At 37.1% G+C, this 26,381-nt stretch overlaps 2 protein-coding genes across 2 annotated transcripts in view; both read right to left on the bottom strand.

The window, feature by feature from the left end:
- Positions 1 to 1,789: 1,789 nt before the first annotated feature.
- FOXI1 (forkhead box I1) lies at positions 1,790 to 7,603 on the bottom strand. The gene is made up of 2 exons (XM_035338957.1): positions 4,802 to 7,603; positions 1,790 to 3,724 (listed from the first exon to the last, which is right to left on the bottom strand). The coding sequence occupies exons 1-2, from the start codon at positions 5,373 to 5,375 to the stop codon at positions 3,171 to 3,173; spliced, it is 1,128 nt and encodes a 375-aa protein (XP_035194848.1). The 5' UTR covers positions 5,376 to 7,603; the 3' UTR covers positions 1,790 to 3,170.
- Positions 7,604 to 16,841: 9,238 nt separating this feature from the next.
- DOCK2 (dedicator of cytokinesis 2) overlaps positions 16,842 to 26,381 on the bottom strand; it is a 188,221-nt gene continuing 178,681 nt past the window's right edge. Inside the window, exons 48-52 of the mRNA XM_035338697.1 lie at positions 25,161 to 25,288; positions 23,124 to 23,304; positions 20,766 to 20,886; positions 19,573 to 19,715; positions 16,842 to 18,175 (exon numbers count right to left, since the gene is read on the bottom strand). Of these exons, the coding sequence (XP_035194588.1) occupies positions 18,101 to 18,175; positions 19,573 to 19,715; positions 20,766 to 20,886; positions 23,124 to 23,304; positions 25,161 to 25,288 (648 nt within the window). The 3' untranslated portion in view covers positions 16,842 to 18,100. The remainder of the gene's footprint in view (positions 18,176 to 19,572; positions 19,716 to 20,765; positions 20,887 to 23,123; positions 23,305 to 25,160; positions 25,289 to 26,381) is intronic.

Raw genomic sequence — 26,381 nt, 5'->3', positions numbered from 1 at the left:
CAGCCTTTGACATCTAACTTTACATGTAAACCTGGAACAAATAATTGCAGAGTCATGGAGCACAGTAACCACAGTGGTGTCTGAAGAAAGCTGCCTCTCAAAACAAAACGCACTAAGAAAGTGACAATCAGTAAGAATCTTCACAGACAAAACTAATGAGAATTGTTGGAGCTCTGATTCTCTTTTCAAGCAGCACCAATCAGTAAATGTTTGTAAAACTGACTATAGTACTGTAAAGATCAGCAGCGTTTAAAGTATATAACAGATACAGCTCCTAGATTAGTATTTTTTTTATTAGCATAGTTAACAAAGCCAACACAAAACAAACAAAAAATCTTAACAAACAAACCAACAACAGAAAAGATACTTTTCATTCCAACACCCATGCATTTACTATATTGGCAAAATACATGAATAGGAGCATTACCTACAACAGAGCAGTGGGGCCACTCACAGAAGCATAGTAGATAGTTCCCTCGCAGGTCCTAGGCTGATGTGCAGTAGCTACAGGAACATATCAGCATGGCTGGTTATCAAAGTCAATTCCTTCTGAAAATAAAAATAAAGAAACTACTTGTACATTATTTGGGCTTATTGCAAAGCATTTATGTTTATAGGTGCAATTGTTCAAGCATCCCATGCAGACATCTTTACCCTCCCTGAACAGCAGGTTCATCGACATAGTTGACGTGTACCAAGCCAGCTAGAGGGTCACAGGGGAGCTAACCAACCCCTGTGGTCAGGGCACCCGCTGGAAGCATACCTCTGCCTATGAAGAACTGGTGTGTTGGCAGTACTTCCTCACTACCTATAGGCCAAAAGGGGAATTTGATTAGTAACATCTGGGAAGCAATGAGGCACAAACTCTTGTCCTTTGAGAACAAGAAGTCAAAACTCAGTGACAAAGGAGTTGCTTCCTACTGTCTGCTATTGTTCAGCAGTGTCATCCTCCTTAGTATAATTTGCATTTTATTTTTCCCTCTCTTTTTCCCTATAGGTTCACAATGGAATATTTTCCATTTCAGCACTAAAGATATCAATTTCCTCTCAGGTTTGAGAACAGTATACTCCACAGGAGTGACATTTCTGGGCATTTTGTTGTATATTTGCTGAATCCTAGACTTTACGAATTTCTGAGTTGTCATATGAGCAAATCTCTGCACAACAAATGCTGTCAGCTGCAGACTTGCAGGGCATATTATGGCCCACCTACTGGGCTGGGATTCTTGGAAGGGCTGTAAAATTCTGAGGGTGGAGACTACAGCTCAGGCCTCAGTACATACCTGACTTCAGAGAAACTTACAGCCATGGAAGAATGACACCACCAGAAGGTCATTTTTTTTATTAAGCACCAATGTTAGAAGTGGAAGTAGGTTTCAACTTCCATATGAGAACTTATCATACTGAGTACAAAAACTGTGAATAGTCATAGCAGCTTCCACAGTAAAAATAAAAAAATAAAACAATAATTGAGAATGTAGGAAAGAGTGCAGTCATATTTTGGCCAACTAGCATGTGAAAATCTAGCCTGGTTTCTTAAATTTTAAATGATTGGCACCACTTTCCAACAGGGAAAGCATAAGGGTGATTTTTATTTAGTGATAGTATTTTGCATAATAGCAGCCAATTATATTCCTTGGGCATGACAATTTTGATTGCATAGACACATGCTATCTCACTCTGACCTTATTTGAATATTATACTGCATTTTCCTCAGGCAAACTGCACAAGTCAAACTATTAAACAGGTTTTTAAAGACATAGGAAGTATAGTACACACACACACACTCTTCTATACAAATTCTTTATTAAAAATGTTTCTGAGTTTGCCTGTAACAAAACTATCCATGTATAGTTTAAAAAAAAAATCAAGGCATAACAGTGTCTATTACAATTCATTAATATGTTTTCCATCATTCTGGAAGTCTGGTCAGTGCCCAGCTGTGAGCAGTTAAACCACAGTTAAGCTCAGTGTCTGTGCATGCTGCATGCTCTACAGCCTGAGATGTTACTCTACATAAATGTGGAACTTGATTCAACTCTTGGTTTGAAAGAAATATACATATATTTTGAAATTTTGTGGCTACAGTAGAATGTAAAAAAAAAAAAAAAAAATATTCCTAATATTTACACAATAACAAGACAATTGCACGGACTTTTACAAAAAGACAAAAAAAAAATATACAGTACAGGGACTTTTTTCACTACCTATAGCTGATTCTTCTAAAGATACAGCTTTTGGAATTGAAGCTCCGAGACAGTTAAACTTTCTGCCTCTCATTTCTCCACCCTGCTCCCCGCCCCAACCTTCACACCACATTCAAATTCTTTTCTTAGTAGAAATGATTTATGTAGAACTTGAAGATAGAACAAATATCCTTTCTTCTAAGAGAACGTGTATTAAAAATACAGGCAGATCCTGATTTCCTTATGTGAATAGATTTGTATGGGTAAGGCAAACAAAATTTGACCCTGTACTTCGAATTTAAAACACAAATATCTGATTGCACCAGCAGAAGACAACTCCATTATATTTTGATGTTTCCCTTCAGTTTCAAAATGAACGTTGTGTCCATGACACTCGCCTGCTTCACAGCCATATTCCCCTTGGGGGTCAAAGGGGATGAGAATTTAGCCAATGCATGCGCTAGTATTAGAGAAACCCAGAAAGAGGTGTTGGTTGTTACTCACTGCATGCTATTTTTTGCTATGGATACTTCAGTGTCTCAGAACAGCTTTGTCCAAATAAGAACTTGCCAAACGTGTCTAGTACATACGGACTATATCAGTGAGAAGTAATTTACAGATATAGCTACATTTATGTTAGTGCTTTAAAAGCACCACAGCATTATTAGTACCATGCCTGAAAATGTTTCCTGCCTAAGGTAAACAGTAACTCCTCTCAAGGATGTCCATAGAGGACCAGGGTTGGCAGCAGTGCAAGCATGGTCTCCCATCTGACCTCTTCGCTATTCCTGCTATTTTAATCCCTGCTTTTTTATGGGGAGCTGCCAAATGTGGAGTGCTTGGATGTGAATAAGTATGATGGGTAAAAAGTTTGGGGCTGTCAGAAGGTAGGATGCAATGTAGAGACAACAGGCTAACACTTACCCACTCACAGATCATTTCCTCTCATAAACAGCTGTATTTTGATGTCTTAGGATCCCTTATTTAAACCTCTGTTCCCTCCCTAGAAAACAGAGTGTTATTTGTGCTGATACTGCTGTAAAAATGGGTGTTAAACTGGTTGAGCACTGAGTTGCTATAGCCAAGGTGACTAGAGGGCATAGAATTGGACCACTCTCCCACACCATGACTGGCTATATTAGAGAGCGGAGAGTAGGAGTTAAAGCCTACCACGTTCTGTCCCATTTTGTCAATGGGTTCAGCGTTAAGTCCCAAAGGCACTGAGCGGCCCGCTGAGTTAGAGCCATTGACATAGGCGGTCATACTAGAAAGGAAATTACTAAGGCATGGACTGCTGGAAGATGGAGGTGGAGATCCTTTATCAGGTGAATTGTCAGCCCCAGGTGAGGAGTTTTCCAAGATGTCCTGATGCTCTACAGCTTTGGGGCTGCCAGTCAGGGCGCTATCCTCGGATTTCTCAGATGCAAGAGAAGCAGCACTAGCCCCAATGTCAGACTTCCTTTTTCTCTTTCTGCGGAAGTTTCCATTGTCAAACATCTTTTCACAGTTCGGGTCCAGAGTCCAGTAATTCCCTTTTCCTGTTGAGGGGGGACAAATGCACATTTTTAGTTTTAAAATATACACATAGACAGCAAAGAGCAGTTTTCTTTGACTTTTCAATGCTTCTCTCACAGAAACAGAAAAATTGCTTGAACAAAAAATACGTATATTTAACCACAGAAAACGGAAGTCTCTTAAATTCATGGGAAAAAAAATGGTGTAAAGTGTTTGCCTGTGTCCTGTAGCCCGTTCCCACACAGCAAAACCTAAAAGTGGAGCCGCTGAGAGGGCTTTTTTTTTTTTTTTTTTTTTTTTTTCCCCCTCTCCCCACTTTTTTTTTTGTCTCAGTGGGAGAATGAGGTTTTCAGGGCATAGCTGTCCTCTACATTTACAGTCCAGAGTAATCAAATCCCATAATGGGTTGCTCCACCAGATTCAGTGTGGTAGACTAAGTCACTAACAAGATAGAACCAGATTTTTGACTCTCTCAAGCAGCATAACTGAATGACTTTTAAAAACGTTCCTAGTGGTTCTCAACAGCTATTGATAGAAAACAATAAATAAAGGAACAATCTGACAACATATCAGCCAAGAGGTTGGAAACAGCAGAGGTGTGATTCCAAGCAAAACACTATTTGAAGCAAACAAAACAAAAGCAGCCTGCTCTCCTCAGGAGAATTATTGTTGACTCCCTAAAGCTACCATATTTCTTTAACCAATCTGAATCTTGTTTATCCTTCCCCCCCCCCTTATTTTTTTTTTTTTTTTTTTAAATGTGACTTGCTCAGTCTGCACCTGTGCTGGCTCAGCTGCATGCTCTGCACATTGCTCAGTTCTCAGGAGGCTTGGAGAGGTAAAGAATCCCCTTCAGAGATTTAATAACAACACTGATTCAAAATTCAGCTCTGCATAGTTGTCTTCTATTATAGCCCTATGAAAACAGAGAAGTTACTTAATATATGTCCCAAATCTAGGCTATTGGGTCTCTTTATGATTTATTTCACATTGTAATTGTTAATAGCTTTTTTTAAAAAAAGAAGTGGAAAATTTTCATTTTTAAATTAATCAAGTTTAAATAGAGGAAAAAAAAAAAAGGCAGGCAGGGGGAACTGTACCTGGATCATCTTCATCTCTGGGCACCTTCTTGAAGCAATCATTGAGAGACAAGTTGTGTCGAATGGAGTTCTGCCAGCCAGCTTTGCTTTTGTTGTAAAATGGGAAGTTGTCAGCCACGTACTGGTAGATTTGGCTGAGAGTCAGCCTCTTTTCTGGTGCTCCATGGATAGCCATGGCAATAAGTGCAGAGTAGGAGTAAGGTGGTCTAACCAACTTCATGAGCTCTTCTTGGGACGGGAGAGGAAGCCAGCCGAGGTCGGTTCCTCCCAAGCCGTGCATGTTAGGCAAGAGCTGCCGTTGCATCCCGTAAGACTGAGGAATGAAGGGACTGGCATTGGATCCGGGCAGGTATGGTGGTGGGGTAATGGAAGGTCCATTTAGCCAGAGGTAAGGATTGGGAGTGGCGTTGTAGTCCGTTGTCTCAAAAGTGCTTGGCCGCTGTGGACTAGGGATATTCTGTGGATGGAAAAAGTTCTCATAGTAGATATTCATCTCTGGAGGTTCTTGACCAATATTGGGAAATTGTGGGCTGCAGCGCGGTGGAGAGTGCGTCTGTGGATCGAAGGAGCTCATGCTCTAACACAGGCAGCTGATAAGCTATGACACCTGTGCTAGTGCTCCTTTCCTGACACAGGTGCATCACCTATGCCCTTCCCTACCTACTTATGCACCTGTAAATGTTTTGGCTTGTACTGCAGGCTCCACCCCATGGCCCTGAGTGGCTGCAGATGAGGACGATATCCTTTTCGGAATGCTGGCAGTCCCAGCCAGTCATTGATGTCACATCAACCGAACGTGAAAGTTACAACTGTTTATCTTCTTAAATGAATTGAAGGAATTTTCCACTAATATGATGCACATAAAGACAGCCTAAGGTGCCTTGAAGTTAAAACCCCTCATCAGAGGTCCACCTCTTTCTACCTTTTACAAAGGAGTTTTAGCATGTAGTTTTTCTTCCTTTTAAAATAAAAGCTGTTTTGTTCTGCTTCTGCTTGCACCCCAGAATGCAAAAGCCATTGTCATTTGTCAATGAAACAGTAGGCATACTTTAAAATTTTTTTTAAAAAAAAAAGAAAGAAAAAGAAGAAAGAAAGAAAAGGTCAGACCTGACCTCCTTTTCCTTCTGTAACTAATTGCAACTTGCTTGCACTTGCCCCTAGGCAATCACAGTACTACAGGCAAATTCTGCAACCAGTTACTCACGTGAGTAATCTTACTGATGTAAAAGGAATTGCTTATTAAAGTAAGGTTTAATCTTATGAGGAAAAAAAAAAAAAAAAAAAAAAAAACACCAAGCTTAATCATCAAACCTTTCATCAGAGCTTAAGTAGGTGAACTAAAATGGGAAATCGTTATTTGCTGCTTCCTCTTTGCTGCCGGATTGGTGCAAAGAGGTCACAAAACCTCTAAGCAGAATTTCCAAGCCAGAAAGAGACAGGTTGCAGCACAGCTTTTTTTCCAGCTTATTTCCAACTTCATTTGTAGCTATAAAGACAAAAAAATGATTTCTTAGAAATAACAAATGGGCGAAAGCTTCTAGCCATTTTATGACTTGCGAAAATACCTTCCGCCTTGCATGACACCCTGCACTTACAAACATGAAAAAGCAAAGCTGCAACCTCACCAACACCTGTCTCAGGATGAGGACAACTCTTACATTGTACAACTACATAAAAAACTCCACTGTAGTTAAAGGATACCTGCAGTGCAACAGAAGTGATATTTGCAATTTTTTTTTCCTTATCAAAGGTGCATACATACATTTGGAACTTCACTCAGCCTTCGTAACCCATGCAATTAAAGAAAGTCCCAGTATAACAAAAAGCTTTTAAGATGGTGTTAGTCCCATAATTTCTGCAAAAACATGAGCGTTGATCTGTACATTTGAATCCCAGGCTATAACAAAGACTTTTTTGCTTTGTCATACATTGATTAATTCACTTCATCTTATGTGCTGCAGCACCACCAATATTTGCCCCCTCCCCAGGTATTGGAGTGATTCACCTGTGTCATGATCATATTGTTGCTTTGAAAGGTATGGAAAAATATCACTAGGAAGACAACTGAAATATGGAGTACAGAATGACAAAGCTAGCTGATTTGCCACCTTGGGAATGCCTTTCTACAGCTGTTATATAACAAATACATACTTTCACTGCACATAAAATCATTTGTACTACAAGTATGGATGAACATATGGATATTTTAATTTGAATGACCAGGAGTTCAGAGCCTGTAAATGTTAACTAGGCTATGCAGATACATATTAAGCAGGCAAAAGTTTAGTAGAACATAGTGGGGCTGATTTATTTTTCATGTGGCAGCCACTGAGCAAAAAGGGTGGCTTGGACAAAAAAAAAAAAAAAAAAAAAAAAAAAAAAAGTTTTTCAGGAAATAATAACACAAGTACATCCCTTCTCATGAAAGCTATCTAAAACCAATTTTCTCTCTATAAGAATCTCGGATACACACGTGTGAAAGGCTGAGCAACACTGCTTACAACTTGGTAACTTACTAAAATATAGATAGCTTTTAGAAGTATATATGTAGTCCTAAAAATACTGTTATTATAAATATTGCTAATTAAAAACAAACCAACACAGTATTTACAGAGGAGTCAATGGAACAAAACGTTAAAGAAATGCTCGAATTAATAAAAACAGGAGTTGTTTTTACAATGAGCTAAAACCCAGAATATAGTGTAAAAAGAAAACATAATAAATCTTTGGTCCTCTGAAGAAATTATCTTTTTACCACCCACTACAGCTTCTCCACCCCCACAAAAAAACACAACGAACCAACCAACAAACTCACCAAAAAACAACAAACAACCCCCACCCCCCATTCCCACTCCCACCTTGCTAATGTATTACTGCTTAGGGTTTGTTTATAACAAGAAATAAAATTCAGCTCACTGCAACGTGGACTTTGATGAGCATCATCTAAATACTTATCCCTCGAGGTGTTCTGCATGCTTATTTACAGTTCAGATAGGCTGACCTGGGTGCTGGGTGAACACTGAAAATTTGCCAGGCTTAACAAAAAAAAAAAAAAAAAAAAAATCACTTCTGCAAACAGATGATGAAGTTTGTAAAGCTTCCTCTGCAAATTAATCTTTATGAAGATTTGATGCTGTGCATTTTAGCAAGGTCAGTCCCTAAACTGTGCTCTGCGGCTGCCTGAGAATTCATGTTACTGCCAGACCTACCTTGATGTGACATTTGAGCAATGTATCGGACAGAACTAAGCAAAGCAAGCACTGAGATGAAGATTGGCAAGTACTGCTTTTAAAGCAATGAAATACAAAGACAACTGCAAGCTTCTCCTTAGGCAGCTCTCTGAGTGCAAAGGTCTGATCCCTTCCTGGCATGTGCGTGCTGGCACAGCTTCTGGTGTAGACACGAGGTGATCACCGACATTTTTCTTCCAATCGACTGTGCCTGATTTACTCAGAAAGCCATATAAACAACGCCAGTAAAAATGGTACTTTGTCAGTACTATGGGCACACCTTACTGCCTGAGAATCACTGCAGCACTTGTTCCAGTATTGCACTTGAGGTGCGAATGCTCATATGCAGGCAAAAGGCAACACAGGAAGAATAAACTTCGCTCAAGTTGTGATTGCTCTGAGCAGGGCAACTAAGAAGTGAAGTTAATTGAGTCTAGATAGCAATTCCAGAAGTGGAGAAAGGAGAAGGAAAAATGGTAAGTCTTCAGTACAATGAGTCTGGGAACATGTGAAACACTGGCAAGGGTGTGCTAACAGATTGTGCTTATGGCTGAAAAACTCTGAAAAGAAAATGGAAGCTGATGCTGGAGGCATAGCTTAGTGATCATGACTTTTAATGATCACAGTGCATTGGATTTGGTGAGGTCTTTGTAGGCAGGATGCATCATGTTTTTTAATACTTCATTTATTTTATTTATTTTTTTTTTTTTACACTACAATACAGTACTGTAGAGCCCTAAGGTGCACATGACTATCAATTATGAAGCCTCATCAACCACAGATTTTTGTCAACATGTATTATACGCAGATTTGCTCCTCTGGATTTCTTAAGTGAAGTTCCAAAATTAAAAATTTAGGACAAGCCTCTGTGGAATAGTCCTTTTCTGTAGGTTTCAAAGTCAGCTCCTGTGTATCCCTCCACTGCCAACAGTAATATTTCTTCACACTGATTGATTGCCCTTTTACAAGGGAAACCATAACTGTCTGAAATCTTAGGTTATGAAGAGTTCAAAATACTTTCATTTAAACCGGGATTTCTCAGCACTATCACTTACGCTCCAAAGTCACCTATATATTCAGCATTTCTGAAATGTAGCAACCTGGTAGAAGGATGTACATGCTAGCACACAGTAGAAAGCCAAAGCACAGGGGCCACAAGGTAGAGGAAAGCATAGGGAACTCTTTGTAGGCTTCTCTAATATTTTTGGCTGTGATACTCCTAACTCTAGCTTCCTAACTGGATCTTTGGAAAGAATAAAGCCAATTAAAGAATGATGCCTGCTAGTATCACAAGCACCTATCAGTCATTACACCGTTCCACAGCCTGATGGTTTTAGAGAACTTAGATCACAGAGCTACATGATGCAAAGCACATGCCTACGTAAACCCACTCTAACTGCCCAAATAGGTTCACATTTTTGTAGTAGTGACTTTATCCTGGCAAACCTTATAACATAACATACTGTGTACCACTTGTCCCTCATTTTGCCAGTACAAAGCACTCTGTATCATGTACATTAGCTAATTTTCCAGAAAATGTTTATACTTGATCCAGATCGTAATACATACATTTGTGGACCACAGGATTATTTGGCAGTATTTTTAATTAATATGAAGCTTTAGGCTGTACTGTTAACATTGCATATAACCTAATCCAGGTGTATTATCACAGTTTAACACCTTACTGAAGAAAAGTTCATTTAATTTATTCACATGGTCACAAAGAAGAGGGAAAAACATTTTTAAAAAGAGAGTATATCTGCAAGTCAGTAAACCAAGCAATGCAGCTTGTTTCAAACAATTCACACGTGGAATTCAGAAACAATTCAGCATCACTCAGTAAGACATTTTCACGTAAAGGCAAATCACCTATATTCTCAGTTACCTCATAAAGCATTTGTAGAAGTCTTCATCCCTTGTTTCAATAATTATCAGAAGAGTGTATGCATAAAATAAACCACATAATCAGGAGAAATAAGATGTAGCGGACAAAAAGCCATATCAAGGTCATTGCAAAAGCACAGGAAATGTAGAACAGTATTGCAAACCAAGGAAGATGAGCTTTATTTGTAGAAATGCAGGTTGAACACTAAGTTAATGGAAAATGTAATACCATTTGGACCAGCGTCATTAATGTGGCAATGCTGAAATTACCTTAACATTTTTTTTTAATCTTTCAGAGCAAATGCACTGTGGATTTTTCAAGCAACATTTATAACAGTGATTTTAGAAGACTGTAAAACCTTATAGGTACTGGTTGGTGTTTTGTGACCATGAGAACTGTGATAGTAAGAGAAGTCATAACTCCTGCTTCAACAAAGACCTTCCATGATCCTGCCAACACATAATATGGTAGGGGGGATTAGGAGTACCCTGACTTAGGTATTAGTCATGACAAGCAGTAGGCAGCAAGAAATCGGAAACCTCCATTTGGCTGCCTCTGGCTCTTCTGCATTTAGGTAAACAGCTATGCTCAGTCCTGGGAGGGAGGGATACCTCAAATCTAAACCAGAGGTGGACAGATTCTGCAATTAAATCCCTCTCATTATTATAATCTGTGGTGTTGCTCAGTTTTGGGAAACTGGTACAAATACAGACTCTTCAATCAACCATATTTTAACAACCTTACTGCTCTTACCAGCTTCCAAACTGCCAAAATGCTTGCCAGTTTCAGATGATTTGCTTATTCTTCTGTGCCTGCCACTCTAAAAGTTTACTTATACTAGAGATAAATAGTTCTAAAATCCAATGAGGTGTTGCATGAATATCAGCTGTGTTTACCTAGCAAATTAATCAGTACACTTTTCCAAAGACCTTCAAAGTTAAAATTCTTGTACATTTCAATAAGATACACACCAAAGAAAAATTAGTAACAGGCTAATACTTCAGTTTGAGTCAGATTTCAGCATCAAGGTATTTGCTTATGCAAACAAATCAGCTTCAGCTCATTGAAAAGACATTTTAGAACAATGGATTTTTCAGAAAACCTCGCGCGGGGCCGGGGGCTTTTATTCATGGTGCTCTCTATGCCCTTTGGTACTTGCATAACACACACTTGGGGAAATTAATTAGCAACTAAAAGGGCTGAGTGAACTGGTACAAGTCTAAGTGCAGTGAACTACTTTATGGACACACCCAGCCATAGGTAGACTTTAAGTTGTTTTAATTTAACCAAGATTTAACTGCAGTATACTAAGATCACCCAGCTTGTGAATTGGATGGTTTACAGTATTGTTAATCCTTGCACTTCCAGTTGCTCCACTTTGGTTTTCCTGCTATCTGGGTAGGCACATCAGTAATTTGTTCTCATATATGGGCACAGTACTGCAACCACTTACCCCCCCCTACTGACAATTTTTGAAAATGTAAAATCTATTGAATTAAGATCTAGCCTAGTTAGCTTTGTAAGTTTCTAGACTAGTGTAATCACTGTCTGCTTAGCAATATTATATACAGAGAGATTATTAATTTCTGAGAGTAGTAAAACTAACAATTGGTATATATAAATAATTTTTAACTTTTTCCATATTAAAATCATTCATATACTTTAAAATTCTGTGCAGAAACTCTCTGGTATGTTAAGAGACTTAAATATTTCAAGTTCATTTCCTTTGCTCTTTTGTTTTCAAATATTGATTTCTAATAGTTCTGTTTTCTTGTCTTGTTAAAGTCTAAAGGCAGTTTTTAAGAAAGACTCTACAAATTGAAGCTTTATGCATTAGTACTATAGCATGTGTCAAAGCACTACTGAAGTATTACTCAGCGTGTCAAAACAACTAAAGTCATGTGGTAAAGACTTCACATACCTAAATATTTGTAGAACCAGGGTATCCAACCATAACATGATTTACCATGTGACAGTTTACAACCAAACCTGCAAAAAGAACTGCATCTGGAGCACCTCTATTCTTCTTCTATTCTTACGTATAAAAACATACTAGTGCGAAAGGTTACTGTTAGAGTCATTAACGATCTGTTAGTAAACACTGGCTGAATACCCACATGCATAATGGGGCATGTTATAGGGCATGTACTATTAGTCAAGAAAAAAGTCTTTAACACAGAAACTATATTTGTTAACGAATGGACACTTGCGGTGACTATTCAACTCTAGGCTCAGACATACAAAAGATGATTCAAGGCACAGCAGGCTTTCTGCTATCCTGGAAGAACAAAACAGCATTGAAAACAGATAATTTGGTCCAATTCGGTCAGATGAAACTGTCCTACTTGCCTGAAACCATGATCACATTTATCTAATATTTTAAAGTTCACCAAATCCACAGTCTACCTAAGGTTTGTTTGCAGAATAATTATTCCTTTACAGTGTTAATCTTTAGCGCACACTGCATGATGATAGCAAATCAGAACAGAAAATTACAGATGAGTCAATAAAGAACTACTCTAGTCACCCCATAGCAGTAAACACTGCAAATGCTGAAGTCCTTACATCTTGTAGGCAGCCCCTGGGATGTTGTTCGATGTTCTCTCTTAAAAGGACTTTGAATGCTCAAAAGCAAGTAGGAACTCAGTTCTGGAAGGAAAATACAAATGAATACTCTAATAATGCCAGTGCAATTTCAAGGCAACAAGGATAGGAGATGGCTGGTAAGCTTTTTAAATGGAGGATTCTGTATCCCTGGGAAAATAATTACATAGCAAGATGGAGATATCCACCTCCAAAAAATTAACAAGAGAATGGATTCTTAAACTATTTGTCCTTCTTGGTCATAAATGTGATTTATTTTATTTTAATTTTTTTTAAGGGTTGACTCAAAAGACAGTTTGGCTTCAAATTAGCTGAATTCTGTTGATTTCTGCATGGGAAGGACCCTGTGTCTGAATAGCAAATCATTACTTTTATTCTCCTACAGCCTGGAGAATAAATCTGGGATATGGTTTTACAACAGAATGCCCTAGGCCTAGATGATTCCTGTATTGATGTCAGCATACGCAGACCCAGACTCCGGGACATTTTTTCACCTGCATTACCCTGAAGCTGGAACAACAAAATAAATTATTCTCCTGTTAGTTAAGCCAAAATGCTTAAAATGAAAGAGCAAGAAAATTACACGTTTAGATGACTTTAAGCACAAATCGTGGACCTCAGCTGACTTAATAGTAATAATAATAAACAAAACTGCCTTCTTCCATCCTACCTTGCTATTTTAGTAACATATGCAACAGCGTTTCTCGTTTAGATGTGCCCTTATCCCATGATCATGGTGGAACAAACTTACTTGAGAGCTCAACTACCTTTAGATTGATTCAAGTTATATCTTGATTTCAAAGATGCCAAAGATGCTTCCACTGCTCTGACTCAGCCTGAAGTAAAAATCCTTCGATAAGCAGATAATCCTTTGATAAGCACGATAGAGCTGCTGCAATATTGTGATATTAGTGACCAGCTTTGATTCAGATTCTGCAGAGTTGTAAGGACAACAAGATAATTAGTGATTTATGCTATTCCAAAGCAGTTGTTAATGCTCATCAGTGCAATAGATATCAGATCTCATTATGACTTTGGGTATTGATGGCTGGTAAATTCCACAGTACAATCTGTTGTTGCTGAAAAATTTACCAGCCATCAATTGCTAAAAAAAAAAAAAAAAAAAAAAAAAAAAAAATCACATTCAAACTTATAAAGTCAAATATTCCAATTTAATTTCTTTGGCAGTTTTCCATCATCATTCCAAATCTTTATTTATTTATTTTAGTGCAGGATGTGCCTTGCATATACCTTAAACTCATTTTAAATGAAAGATTCTGTTCCATTACTCCCACTAGCAATGAAGCAAGCAGCAAAATAGCTAAAGAGAAAAAGTTGTGAATAGCAAATGGGATAAGGAGAGTACCTCGACCTCTGAATCTGTTTTGTTGTTGAGATTTCAGTAACTTTAGTAACATGACATAAAAGCATTAACCTCTAACCATTACCTGTTCTTCTAAGAGCTGTGAGCAAGTGCTTGGCATGGATTTATCCACTTTTGCCAGTTCACATTCAGAACTGCTCTTCAGCCAGTGTTTACAATAAAATGGCTGCTGCCTGAAAACACTGAGCAGAATATAGCAGCTGGTGCTAAAAATTCCATTACCGCTCGGCCTACTTGATGCCCTCCAGACTGAGGAAAATTTTCCGGTATAACTCCCTTTCAGCTTCCTTGTGTTAGAAATTTTGTTTGCAAATGGCCTCTGCATTTCAAATCTCATTGAAAGCAGAATATTCTACCAAGTTAATTCAAATGAATTCTGTTCTTCACAGGCCAGGATGGTGCCTGATTTCTTGTTTATCAATTCTAACGTGATGAAGTAGGACACCATCCCAACTCTGTCCTCCACACTATTAAGAATACAGAGTTCACATGACACATTAATAATACATCTGGGCAACTTTACTTACACAGCATTTTGCTATTTTTAGTTTAACATATTGCTCTGAGTTAACTTGTTGATTGTTGTGATCAACTATTAACTGCCTAAAAATGAACTTTGTTAATTTAAAATTCTGCACTTCTGTAATTTTGAAAAAATCCAGTCTTTCTTTTGTGTGCAAGACTGTGGTGTCCCAAGACAAACAGTGAGAATCCCTGCCTTAATGACTCTTTAAAGAAATGTAACACAGGGACTAGAGGAAAACCCAAAAGTCAGCCCAAACAGAATCAACAAGGAAAATGAAAGCAGAGATCCAATGATACTGAATGTATCCATGGACTCTATAGTGAACAAGCAGCATGGTACCCATTACTTCACCCAAAATTCCACTCTTTAACAGGAAAGATTACAGATTGCAAATTATACAGGAAAAAAAAAAACACTGACAAGCAGTACCTACAACAAATACACAGATGTATCACACATTAAGTTTTAGTTGAAGAACAAAATGTGTTCCTGGGGTCCATAAAATCTTTATGAAAGTTCTCCTTCCCACTGTTCAGAAACATGACCCTACTGACTCCAGTCTGAACACTTTCCTCCAGGTTACCCCAGCTGATTTTTACTGAATTTTTAAGAGCACTAAATTCAAAAGAGCCTGAATAATTGAGTTGTCATTTCATAATGAGAACTTGTACAGTTTGCTGTACATTAAGTAGTGCAAACAAGGACAGATTGAACACACAAGCTAGTGCTAAATCAATTTAAGAATGCTCCAGAATACCTTGATATAGCAGAATGCAAACATTTGCCATCTAAGACCAGACCTCCTACTCCACTGACAGCAGCTCTTCTGGAGCTAGATCACTCCATCATAGATAAATCCCAGTGCCTGTGTCTAAAATACAGAAATCTAGTTAACTGAACATAATGGCATGCAGCTTAAATGCATCTTACATTGTTGTGGCTTGATAGCTTTCTGCAAGTCAACACATAAAACTGTAGCTGTACAGGCAGCCTTTTCTATCCCATGCTAAACACAGATTATTGCAGACCCACGCTGCTCGATCATTACCTCAGTGCCAAGCAATCCCGAAAGCTAGGCTCTTACTGTCCAGTCTATCTGAAATGTCTGCGAGAATTGAAATGAACTCTGTCAGAAAACACACATGAAAACATTGTCATCTCCATAAATGCTTTTCTGACTTTGCATGTTGAGAGGTGGTGGAGCCATACAGATTACAGGTGAAGCTACACATGCTTCCCTAATTCCTGGGACAGCAGCCAAAGCCTATCCTGAAGTAAATTTCTACTCTTTGTGCTTCACTCATGAAAAAAAAAAAAAGTCAAATAAAGTTGGATGCCACCTGAGAATACCCCCTTCTGCATACATGAGCTAAAGGCCTGTTCAGCTTTTGACAGAAATTACAATAATCAGTGTTGAGATTTATGCTTTAAAATAGATGTTACCAGTTTGGCACACTTGTACTTCATTATTTCAGGGCATCACTTGCTGTTTATTTGGACTTAATGTCAGCATGCACAGTTTCTGGAAACTTCTGAGTGGATATGGAGTTTGATGTTCAAACAACATCCTTTAAATCTTGGGTCCATGTATGCCTTGTTTTATGCTTTGTTCTTTATTATATTTTTTTATTATATTTATCTGTATTATATTTATCTATATTTTTTCGGAGTTATTATTGTTTTTCTGCTCAGAGTTGATTTACATAAGCTTGAAATAGACCCAAGATCAGTCTGGCAAGAGTTTGAATCTGTGATACTGGACAAACTAATACAATTTTTGTTGATATTTGCTAAGCGTGAATCTAAAACCTGCATTAAAAATTACACTAACCAAATCAGAACACAAGCTTGACCCTTGAACCTCAACAACAATACACTCAACACAAAACTTCCTTTTGATGTTGTTTTCCTGGCATTTGTTTCTGGGCTCTTCTTTCTTTTCCACTCTTCATACATTTTTATTTTGTACCACAGTCCTTAAATTCTTGTTTAAGGTATGTCTAATGTTTAAGGTATCTTTACAAAATAAACAGGTGCTAAATCATTTTTTCCTCACTCATTACCAGTAAAATAAAACCTTTTCTTTAGAAAAAAATATTCCGTATATATAAAAAATATTCTGATATAAATATTTCTTCAATGAATCTGCAAATAATAGCGAAGGACAACTTGAGTACTCTCCTCCTCCTTCCCCCAGGTTAGCAAGACGCAAAACATGCACCACTCAGCTTTTTACTGAGATACCCACCCAATTAAACTGAGTTTGTTTTTCTAGAAAAGCTTTGTTCTTCCTTTATACTTCTTCAGAAGCACTATCAAGTTGCTGTGAGAAGCAAATGAAGAAAGAAAAAAAATGCGAATTTTCATGGCAAAAATTCCATAGTTAGTGTTAAAACTGGACCCATTATTTTTCTCTATTGTTATTTTAGGCAAAAATTTTTTTGGGTGAAGTATTAGCTTCAACGGCAAATATTTCAAACTTCCCACTTGCTAATTATTTCTGTAGAAAACAGCCTCATACTAACAACTAGCAACGAGAGTCTAAACTAATTACATTATTCAATTTGAACATAAGATTGTTTAGAGCAATATTTAGGCTTAGAGCAAACCAAAGTTGCCTTTCCGTTGATTCTACCACCCAGCAAGAATAACGTTAATCTCTTTCTCTTCCCCATACCCATTGAAATGGCAACTTTTAATTTTGGATTATATACGTGCCTTTAGAAATAACTGGCAGGTTTAAAGAAAAATGAGATGCTGACCTGTGCTGTCTATCTTCATGTTGATAAGGCATTATCTTCCAACTCTACCTCTTGAGTTGTGGGGACACAGAAAACTTACTTGGAAAACAGAAGCCTTGGGCTTGTAGAGTTCATTTGCTGTCAGTAAGATGCTATTAACACATACGTGATGACATCTAGAGATTCCAGTGAGAAAGGTTCAAGGCAAATAAAGTTTTAATATTTTATTGATGAACAGTAGAAAAATGCAGCTTGTATCTATCATACTGATGGACATAAAATCAACTTGTACATGTGGAAATAAACTTTTGCACGTGTTCAATACAGTAACCACTGTTCTGAAAATAACTTGGGCATATGGTGACAGAATCATGGACATCACCCTGAGAAAGATTTGAGGATATAGAGCAGTGCGGTGGGAACAGCGGAGGGACCCGAGGACTGTAAATCCAACTATAGCCACAGAGCATACTCACAGCGACTATTTTGTGCTGAGCCATCGGTTGCCTTGACAACCTTGCCAGCAGTAGTTTAAAGATAAGTGGAGTGTGCCTATACAAGCTGCACAAAAGGATAACTTCTGTGCTCTTTGAAAAGAACAGGATAGGACTTATATTGTATGGTAAGCACTGCAGATGGCCTTTTAACATCTTTCTTCCCAGGAATGAGTTTTATCACCAGGGAGCACACAATGAAATAAACTTTCATTTTATATCCTAGTGAACCCATCCTGGAGTATATGCTTCAAATATTATTCCTGTATTTATATCACATAACTGATCAAAACCCTGAATACTGTTGCTTATATTCTCTCTCAGTCACTTATGTTATCAGTGCCTTTCTTTACAGTGGTCTAGAGTAGGATATATACATACATGTACATATAATTATTTTTGGTTGAAAAGTGGTCATTTAATTACAGGAATTAATTACAGGTCTGTAGACGGAGATTTGAAATGGTGCTCCACAGAGTGCTTTCCATCTTCTAGAACTTTGGAAATACGCTGCAAAAAAAAACAACAACAGAGGAACAGAGTGCCATATGTTAATATGATTAATGTTTTTGCTTTCAGTAATATGTATATTAATTATTAGATTTTGTCCTTAACCTCTGGCTAAAGACAAAGACATTGACCAAATTGTGGATATGTTAAACTCATTTCCCTATCGGGCAAAACCATAAACCTGTATTTAAACCTGTCCACGTTATTTCAGTGGCAGCACTATTGAAGGGAATTTTAAGTGGATTTATTAAATGCTTTTTCAGGCTTCAAAAACGGGACATTTTTCCCCATTTTGTATGCTGTTTAGGTTTGAAAGTGTGAGAGATCATGCTGAAAAGCTGTTATTCCTCAGTCTTAAAAGAGCATTACCCCGATAAATCGAACATCACTGAAACCATACTGGCTTCAAATTAAGAGTATTCTTTTTCTTATTTGGAAAATAAGAGTATGAAAATACCTAAATGCTGATTAACCTTCCTGAAGGTACCTTTCTTCTTCTTCTTCTTCTTCTTCTTTTTTTTTTTTTTCTTTAAAAACTCCACTAACTAATTGATGAATATGTAAACTTTGAAATACGAAATATCAGCACACAGGTGATATATAAAATATTACAAGTGTCACAGAATGCTTAGATACTACACATAAGTAGATAGCAGCATCTTCATTGAATTATATCCTTCCACTACCTGAAAAAATAGTGAAACTTTTGAATTTTGATAACTGCACTGAATATATAGATAGCAATAGATATATAGCTGTATTTTTGTTGTTGTTGTTTAAATTCAATGGTGTTTAAATTTTTTTTTTTTTTTGAAATTTCCACACAAACAAAAGGAAGGTTTACTACATGGAAAGAAGGTAAATTGTTTTAAGCAACACAATTTACTCCAGTGTAAGCCAATTTCTATTTTCTAATGATCATCCCTAACACCAGAAATTAACTCACACTCTGCACGTTTTACTGTATATGCTATGCTTACCTTACTCTGATACTAGTGTAAACTGCCCAGTGTAATTAAATTGAACTAAAAATAATTGCTTTCCTCTTTTGCTAATAAGTGTTGCGTAATTCATAGAAAATTGGTAGGTCAAATGAGACCTCTTGTGGAACAGATGCAGAACTGCACATCTGTGCCTTCCTATGTTAAGCGTATGAAGTACACCCTTATTCCAGAAAGCACAGCCAGGGGCAAATGTTTCTTACACAGTTTTCACTCCTCTCTCTTATAAAAGAAGTGTGGGAAAAAAAAAAAAAAAAAAAAAAAAAAAAAAAAAAGATAAACGTTTCACTTACAGGCTTATGGAAATTTAAATCGACTTGATTTTAATAGCTTAAAATATTTGAAGAGGTAAAACTACCCCCCCCCCCCCCCCCCCCCCCGACACACAGAATTTACCATTGTTTTAAATAATTGGTTCACTTTCTTTTTTTTGACGGTTTTCTTGTCACTGTCTGAGGTGGAAGGAAACACTGGCTGACTCAGCCTGTGTGATGCAATTGTTTCATCAGGTGACACAGGGCTGACGGACAGAGTTAATCCTTAGAACAGAAACAGATTGGTTAAAAAGAAAAAAAAAAAACACAATGGAGAGAGTGCACAGTGAAGTAGAACTTGAAATAAACTACTGCAATTGCTAGAGAGAAATGAGACTTTTACAATCTAACCTTATTCTCAGATACAAAAATAAGTAAAAATTTCCCAATTTTAACACTAAACTTCATTACATTGAAAGTGAAGAGTGAAAAAAAAAATATATATCAATAAATTTGTTCAAAGAAGAAAAATAGATAAAAAGAAGCAGCAGCAGGCTATGACAATATGGGCAGGAAATTACTGTTGCATTGTACTAAGTGTCTGTTACAGGCATCTGGAAAGATAAGAACAATAACAGGGCTAGATGAAGAGCAGGCTGAGAACTGCATGTGCTATGGAAGAAGTTTGGGGAAAAGGATATTGAAATATTGCAATGTTTTCTTTGTATACCTTGACCTAGAAATGAGTTCCACCTTCACTTACATTTTTCCCTTCTTTATCACACAGCTATCAAGCTTTCTAGGGGACTGGTTGGTTACTTGGTTTCTCCTTCCTCTTCCTGTGAGCAAGGCTCACAAGATTCCTCTCTAACATTAATAGCATCAGTTGAAACTCCTAATATTGGGCAACCTTTGGGGAAAATCATCTGACAAGATACAGAACATTTATTTGTTTCAAATCCTCTCGCACTGAGTTGTGACTGAAGACTACAGAAGCCCTTCCTTCTGCAAGTGAAGCCCTTCAGATGAGGGAAGATGAATAATCCTTGCCTCTTTTGAGGCATGCTGAATGCCCACACTATAAAAGGAAGCAAAATCCAGAGCTCCAGAAATAAGACTTTCAGTATGTTACTACTAGGCAGCACAGAGTTATCAAGCAATAGTAGCAGTCCAGCCTCACATGTACAATACACACTTAAATTGTACCGTTTGCCTTAGACCCACAGAACCACACAGAGACTGCTACCTGCTTCTGCTTGGAGCAAACACTTCGGTGCTATGTTTTAAGTTGCCAAGAAATGCAGAATGCTCATCATCTTACTATAAGCAGCTTACCGGGAATAGTTGGCATAGAACGACTGACAGAGCTCATCTGCTTGAGGACAGATGTCTTCTGAGGTGCCACTACATGCTCTGAGAGGTTGGTGTCACTCATGAACTCGTATTTCCTTGACAGCTGTTTAATAATAATTAAAAAAAAGATTAAAAAAAAAAATCCCCTAGTGATGAACGGATGAACTGACATATGCAAAACAAATATCTATGCAAAACAATATTTTGTGAAAAGCATATAAAATAAATAAATAAATAAACATGCCTAATCCTGGTTCTCTGTGGAATTTCTAGTTAGATTAATACTTCTCATTTGACATACTCTAAAAAGGTAGCTAGAAGAGATTATGTAATCTGAAACTGTAGAATGGTGTTTCTACCGTCTTTGGTACACCATCAGCCAGCTCTGACTGTGTCTGGCAAAGTAAAATGAAGTTTTGAAAACATTTTTCCTTATCAAATTTATGTAGTAGTAAGTTTGGCTGTTACAAGGCTTGTCACTACTTTTCTGAAGCAAAAATAATAATAATAATAATCCTGCAACGCCATATACAGTTTACACAGTTAGGTGTATCTATACTTATTTTAGACAAAGGGCAAAGATGCTACTTGGTTTCTATGCTACTGCTTCTCAAAACATGCCTGCGTGCTTTCTGTCTCTCTTGTATGAGAGCATGAGACAACCATAATCCTCTACAAGTTTCACCACAGTTTTAGGCTCAAAGACTAGGGACACGTGGCAGGTTGCAGGATCTAGCTAGAAGTAATTCTTCCTTTATTTCTGAAAGTGTGTTTGCTTTATTGTAGCTTCTCCCAGTGAAACAGCATAAAATATTTCAACTCAAACACTCCTTGGAGCACTGCTCTTCCACAAGCAACTAAGGTCTGGGCGCAGCGTTCAAAGATCAGTATTTTCTTCTGTCATAGCGTTAGATTTCTAGTACTGCCTGTTTTCAGTAGGAGTATGTCACTCTGTAGCAGCAAAAATATGAAAAACTCCAACCTTCCTCACCCCCTCACTCAAGAATGAAGAAATTATGCATAAGTGTTTATATTGCATAAACAAACAATTAAGAACCTAAACCTGTTATATAATACGCATTTACTATGATTTGTGAACCTATGGCTTGCCTTTTGAAACTAGTGACTACAATCTGAACAAAATATAGTTGCTGAATAGGGAAGTTGTGGACATATGTAATGCAGGGCATTTTTCCTGCTGTAGTGTGCTGCCCAGAAAATGTCCAGACAGACCAATAAACTATTTCAGAGGCTTTTCCTGCTCCATTCAAAATTTTCTCAACTGTGAAATCACACAATTCTGCAATGAATAAAATGTTTTTCTTAATGTAAGAAAAGGCAGGCGAACACATCCATTTGATAGTTTCTGTCTGCAATACACCTTCCCTTTATTCTTTTAGGGATCTCTGAAATCTTGGACCAAGAAAAAGAGAAAATACTTTATCAGGCATGTATTTAACTGCTTGCCAGTTTCAAGTTCATATGCAAAGATAAAGCAACATCTTTGGTAAGACTTTACTAGAACAGTTAGAAGAGCTATGACTTAAGATCCTCATCCTTTGAAAGAATCTTAGCTTTCTATTCAATTCACTTTGCCTTTGATGATTCTGCCAAAATTTTTTGATCAAATGACTTGCACTCTTTTTCCATGTAACACAACAGTCTGGTAGTGCCTGACATTTTAATTTATGCAGGGCTTGCCTATCAAAAGTACATCTTTCAGATTTGTATTATTTCTTTTTACATGTAAAGAAGAAAAGTCTCCTGAGGACTAAAGCGTTAAAAAAAAAAAAAATATGCACTGTGTAAGTTATGTAAGGCATTCAAGATGATCTACAAAGCAAGAGATGCCCGTGCTTCCAAATTTCATTCTGGCACCGTTTAAAGAACTCTGTTTGCAATCTTGCAATTTCCTAACAGCTGCATGTTCCATAACAAGGTACAAAAAGTACAGGGCTCATCACTTTTGAAACAGCCCTGACTACAAGGAGCTGCCATGAAATGTCAGCACAGTGAATTGCCTCTCCACAGGAAAGCTACCTTAACCCTCCCAACGTAGTACTCCATTTTAAGTTAAGCAAGCTTCAGAACTGTGCAGCTTCAATGCTGTGTTATCTGTCATCCTTAGCACATAGAAATGTTCCAAGTTTTCCATTGATTTGTTCCCTTCTTAGTATCCTGCAAATTTCTTTCATGGCAGGTCATATCACTTCTGTATCCTGCATATTTCATTTTTTTTGATAGCTAGAGTTCTATGTGAAATATATATTTTTTGCTAAGTGAGGGATTAATGTCCTCTTTTTATGGATTATAAAATACAAGTCTAAATCAGTAACATACACATTTCATATCAGAGACAGAAATATCAGGTGCTGTCTTCTCATCAGCAAACACCACACTGCTTCTTTTTGTTCTTTTTTTGGACCTCCTCATCTTAACTTCAGGGTGAGGATTAATTTGTAGACCATTCTCCTCTGATTCTGATTTTACTGGCTTTGGTAGCACTACTTCCAGATCAAAGCTGTAGGAGCAAAAGAAAAGAAAAAAAAAGAAAAGTTGCTGAATAATATTTTAAAAGCCACTGGTATTCTGACATCATTTCCCCATTTTCCATACTCTTTTTTCTACAGTCTTTTGAACTTCTGATTCACCCTCAATTAATGCAGGTGATCTCTTTTGACTTTCAATGCAACCTTGCACACACTGGCAGAAAGTATATGATATGTTTTAGCTGGCAACTCTAGTTGCTAATAAGATGCCTTCAGGGGGTATTACAATGTCTTAAAATATTGCAAAGATTGTAAAATATTAAGTGCAAATTTCTCTTTGAAGATGTGTGCATTAGCTCAAGGACTCCTAAACTAAACAGGGTCAGAGCTCATACGGCAGCTTTATGTGGGGTGATGATGGTGCTGAAAGCAGGACATGCTATTTTGGATGTTGAACAGGAATTTAATACACACATTTTAAATGCATCCTCCTATTTATTTCACCATGTGAGGCAGCAATACTCATACCCGCTGATAAAACAAAATCACCCTCCTCCATTCCTCGAATATTTCGGGTTTAAATATTGGGCTACTCTTTATTTAAGAAAAAAACAAGTGGGAAATGGGGTATAGCTTTACTCCCGCTCTGCTAATGAAATTATCCTATTGCACATAGGGCTCAAATTATTTTACAACTTACAAATTGATAAAACAAGGTAGTATTCTAAATTTGCTGACCCGTCCTGGAAACTAATTAATATAATGAGAATTAACAATATGTGCATGATTTAGCTACTTATATGTAGTTGTCTGGTTTCACAGGAGGTGCCCTGCTTTGTTAGGGACACGAGGTGGCAGAAATGACAAATCATGTTTGTGTGCAACACCCTTGCTGGGTGGAAGTTAAAGAGTAGGAAGAACACCTGGGGAATCTCATAACACATCTTTATTAGAAACCTCAGAACCTATGAGCATTTAAAATTTAACTAAGTAGTGTTAAACACTGAACTGGCAGCCAAATTTGCAAGAAGATGGTGGAGCCTTAAGCAGATACTCTTCCAAGTTAGCATCATACACCTTTGGACTTTTTACTTTTTAAAAAACAACTACTCAAGAAGATAGTATTCAAGATAGTATTCAAGATAGTACTCAAGAAGATTAGAATTTTCAAAAATCATAATCAAGCACTGCTCAGCAGGATTAATTTTATATCTGCTTCGTTTGTGAAAAAGGCTTTATTTGCCCAAAGGATAATTTATTAAGCAGTCAAAACAACTTGTAGATGAAAAAGCTAAATGAACACACCTACAACTGTTTTCAAACTATAAAGCCTTCATCCTAGAGCTGCAGTTAAGAAAGCATATTAGGCAAAACATTTTAACAATGACAGGCTTTACTAAAAAGTTCTACCTCTTCACTTGTAAGCTTGTAAAGGCTTTCCTCTTCTTCTCCAATTTTCACAAAAAGAAGATAGCAAGTTAAAAGCTGTATTGACTCAAAGAGGCAAAAGAACCCAGATATTTGTGTTTTTCAAATTGTCATTTATAGAATCGTAGAAGGGCTTGGGTTGGAAGGGACCTTAAAGATCATATAGTTCCAACCCCCATTTAAGTTATAAAATATTTGTTTCATGAAAAGGAAATGTCTTTTTGAGTGAGAATCAAGTGTATTTTGTCTGTTAAGGTTGAAATAATGTATCTTTAAAGCCATAGGAAATATTAGCCACAGTTATGTATCATTTTGGCATAGTCAGAAAAGACTGCTAGTGGGATTTATACTTGAATGCTTTTTGTATTTTTATGTTTCTTGTAAATCTTTTAAGTTTCATCCCATGAAACTGGTTAAAAAACAGGACTGAAAGAAAAATAGTATTACGTTTGTAACCAACCTTTCTGAAGCAATTTTGTTTGGAGTACTGCAGTCTGAATTCATGGAAGTCAGTGAAATAACTGACAACTGACGATAGGATCTCAGCATTGATCTTGGACGTCCTACTCTCTTGTCATCAAAATCTGGCTGTAAAATAGAAAGGATAAACATATTTTATCAACCAAGTTTGTGTGAACCTTGTTCCATCCCTTTTCTCTAGGTTTTAAAGATAGCACAGATGTGTAGCAAACATTTGGCATAACTGAAGTTATTGTGATTGTGATTATTTCCTCTCTCTGGATAAACTCTTGCTCTTAGCCTAAACACCTCTCAAATGCTATCATAAGTGAGCAGCTAAATAAACTACAATTTATGTAATTAACTTTGTGTCTGAAAAAAAATAAATTGAAACAGTGTCTGCTGATCTAATTCTGAACAGACCTACATCAAGCCATTAGAGCACTTGCTTGCACAAGTAGCTTTAGTTAGTCCTTGTTTGAAGAACACTAATCGTGCCAGAACATATTCTGCTGCTATGTACCACGAATTAAAGAACATTCAAAAGGAGTGCAACAGATACTACACCTCTAGTGTTGTTCATAGACCACTTCAGGAAAAATCTTAAAAATTTTAAATAGGTTGCTCTTTCCTAATTGCTAATCCCCAAAAGAGTGAAGGGTTCAAGCTTAAGCAACCTTGCTAATTGTGGATTACAGCCTCTGTTTTTGGTGACATGAGACTGAATATAACAAGAACATACAGAAGAAATATCTGCAATTCACATCGTATAGGTGTGTGACACAGCACAGTACCCATAATTTAGATTAGAAACTTGCTATTATATTCCCCTTTAAAAGAATACATAAATTCCCTTATGAAATCATTAATGTTAAAGACAACACTAAAATAATTTCCAATGCAAACGGTGTCACAGAAAAACAGCCAACAATATCCTTTTTGCTAGCCTGCACAAGCTCAGATAGACTTTTATTGAATAATTGTCTAAAGGCTCTGTGAAGCTATCCAATTCCCATACATTTCAGTTTGGTCTCAACTAATATTTTTAGTTTTATATACATCATAGATTTTACTTTGCAACACAGCTGGAAGTGGCTAACACAGGGAGACCAATTGCACATCAATGCTCTAAGCTTCTAACAAATATGACAAAGTGGAGAAACATGAGAATTTGCTTTTATAAGAATGTATATAAGAATTTGCTTCCTTATAAGACAGAAAA

This window comes from Oxyura jamaicensis, chromosome 13, assembly GCF_011077185.1.
Source record: "Oxyura jamaicensis isolate SHBP4307 breed ruddy duck chromosome 13, BPBGC_Ojam_1.0, whole genome shotgun sequence".
Lineage (NCBI taxonomy): Eukaryota > Metazoa > Chordata > Aves > Anseriformes > Anatidae > Oxyura > Oxyura jamaicensis.
This window is presented reverse-complemented; position numbering and strand designations above follow the sequence as displayed.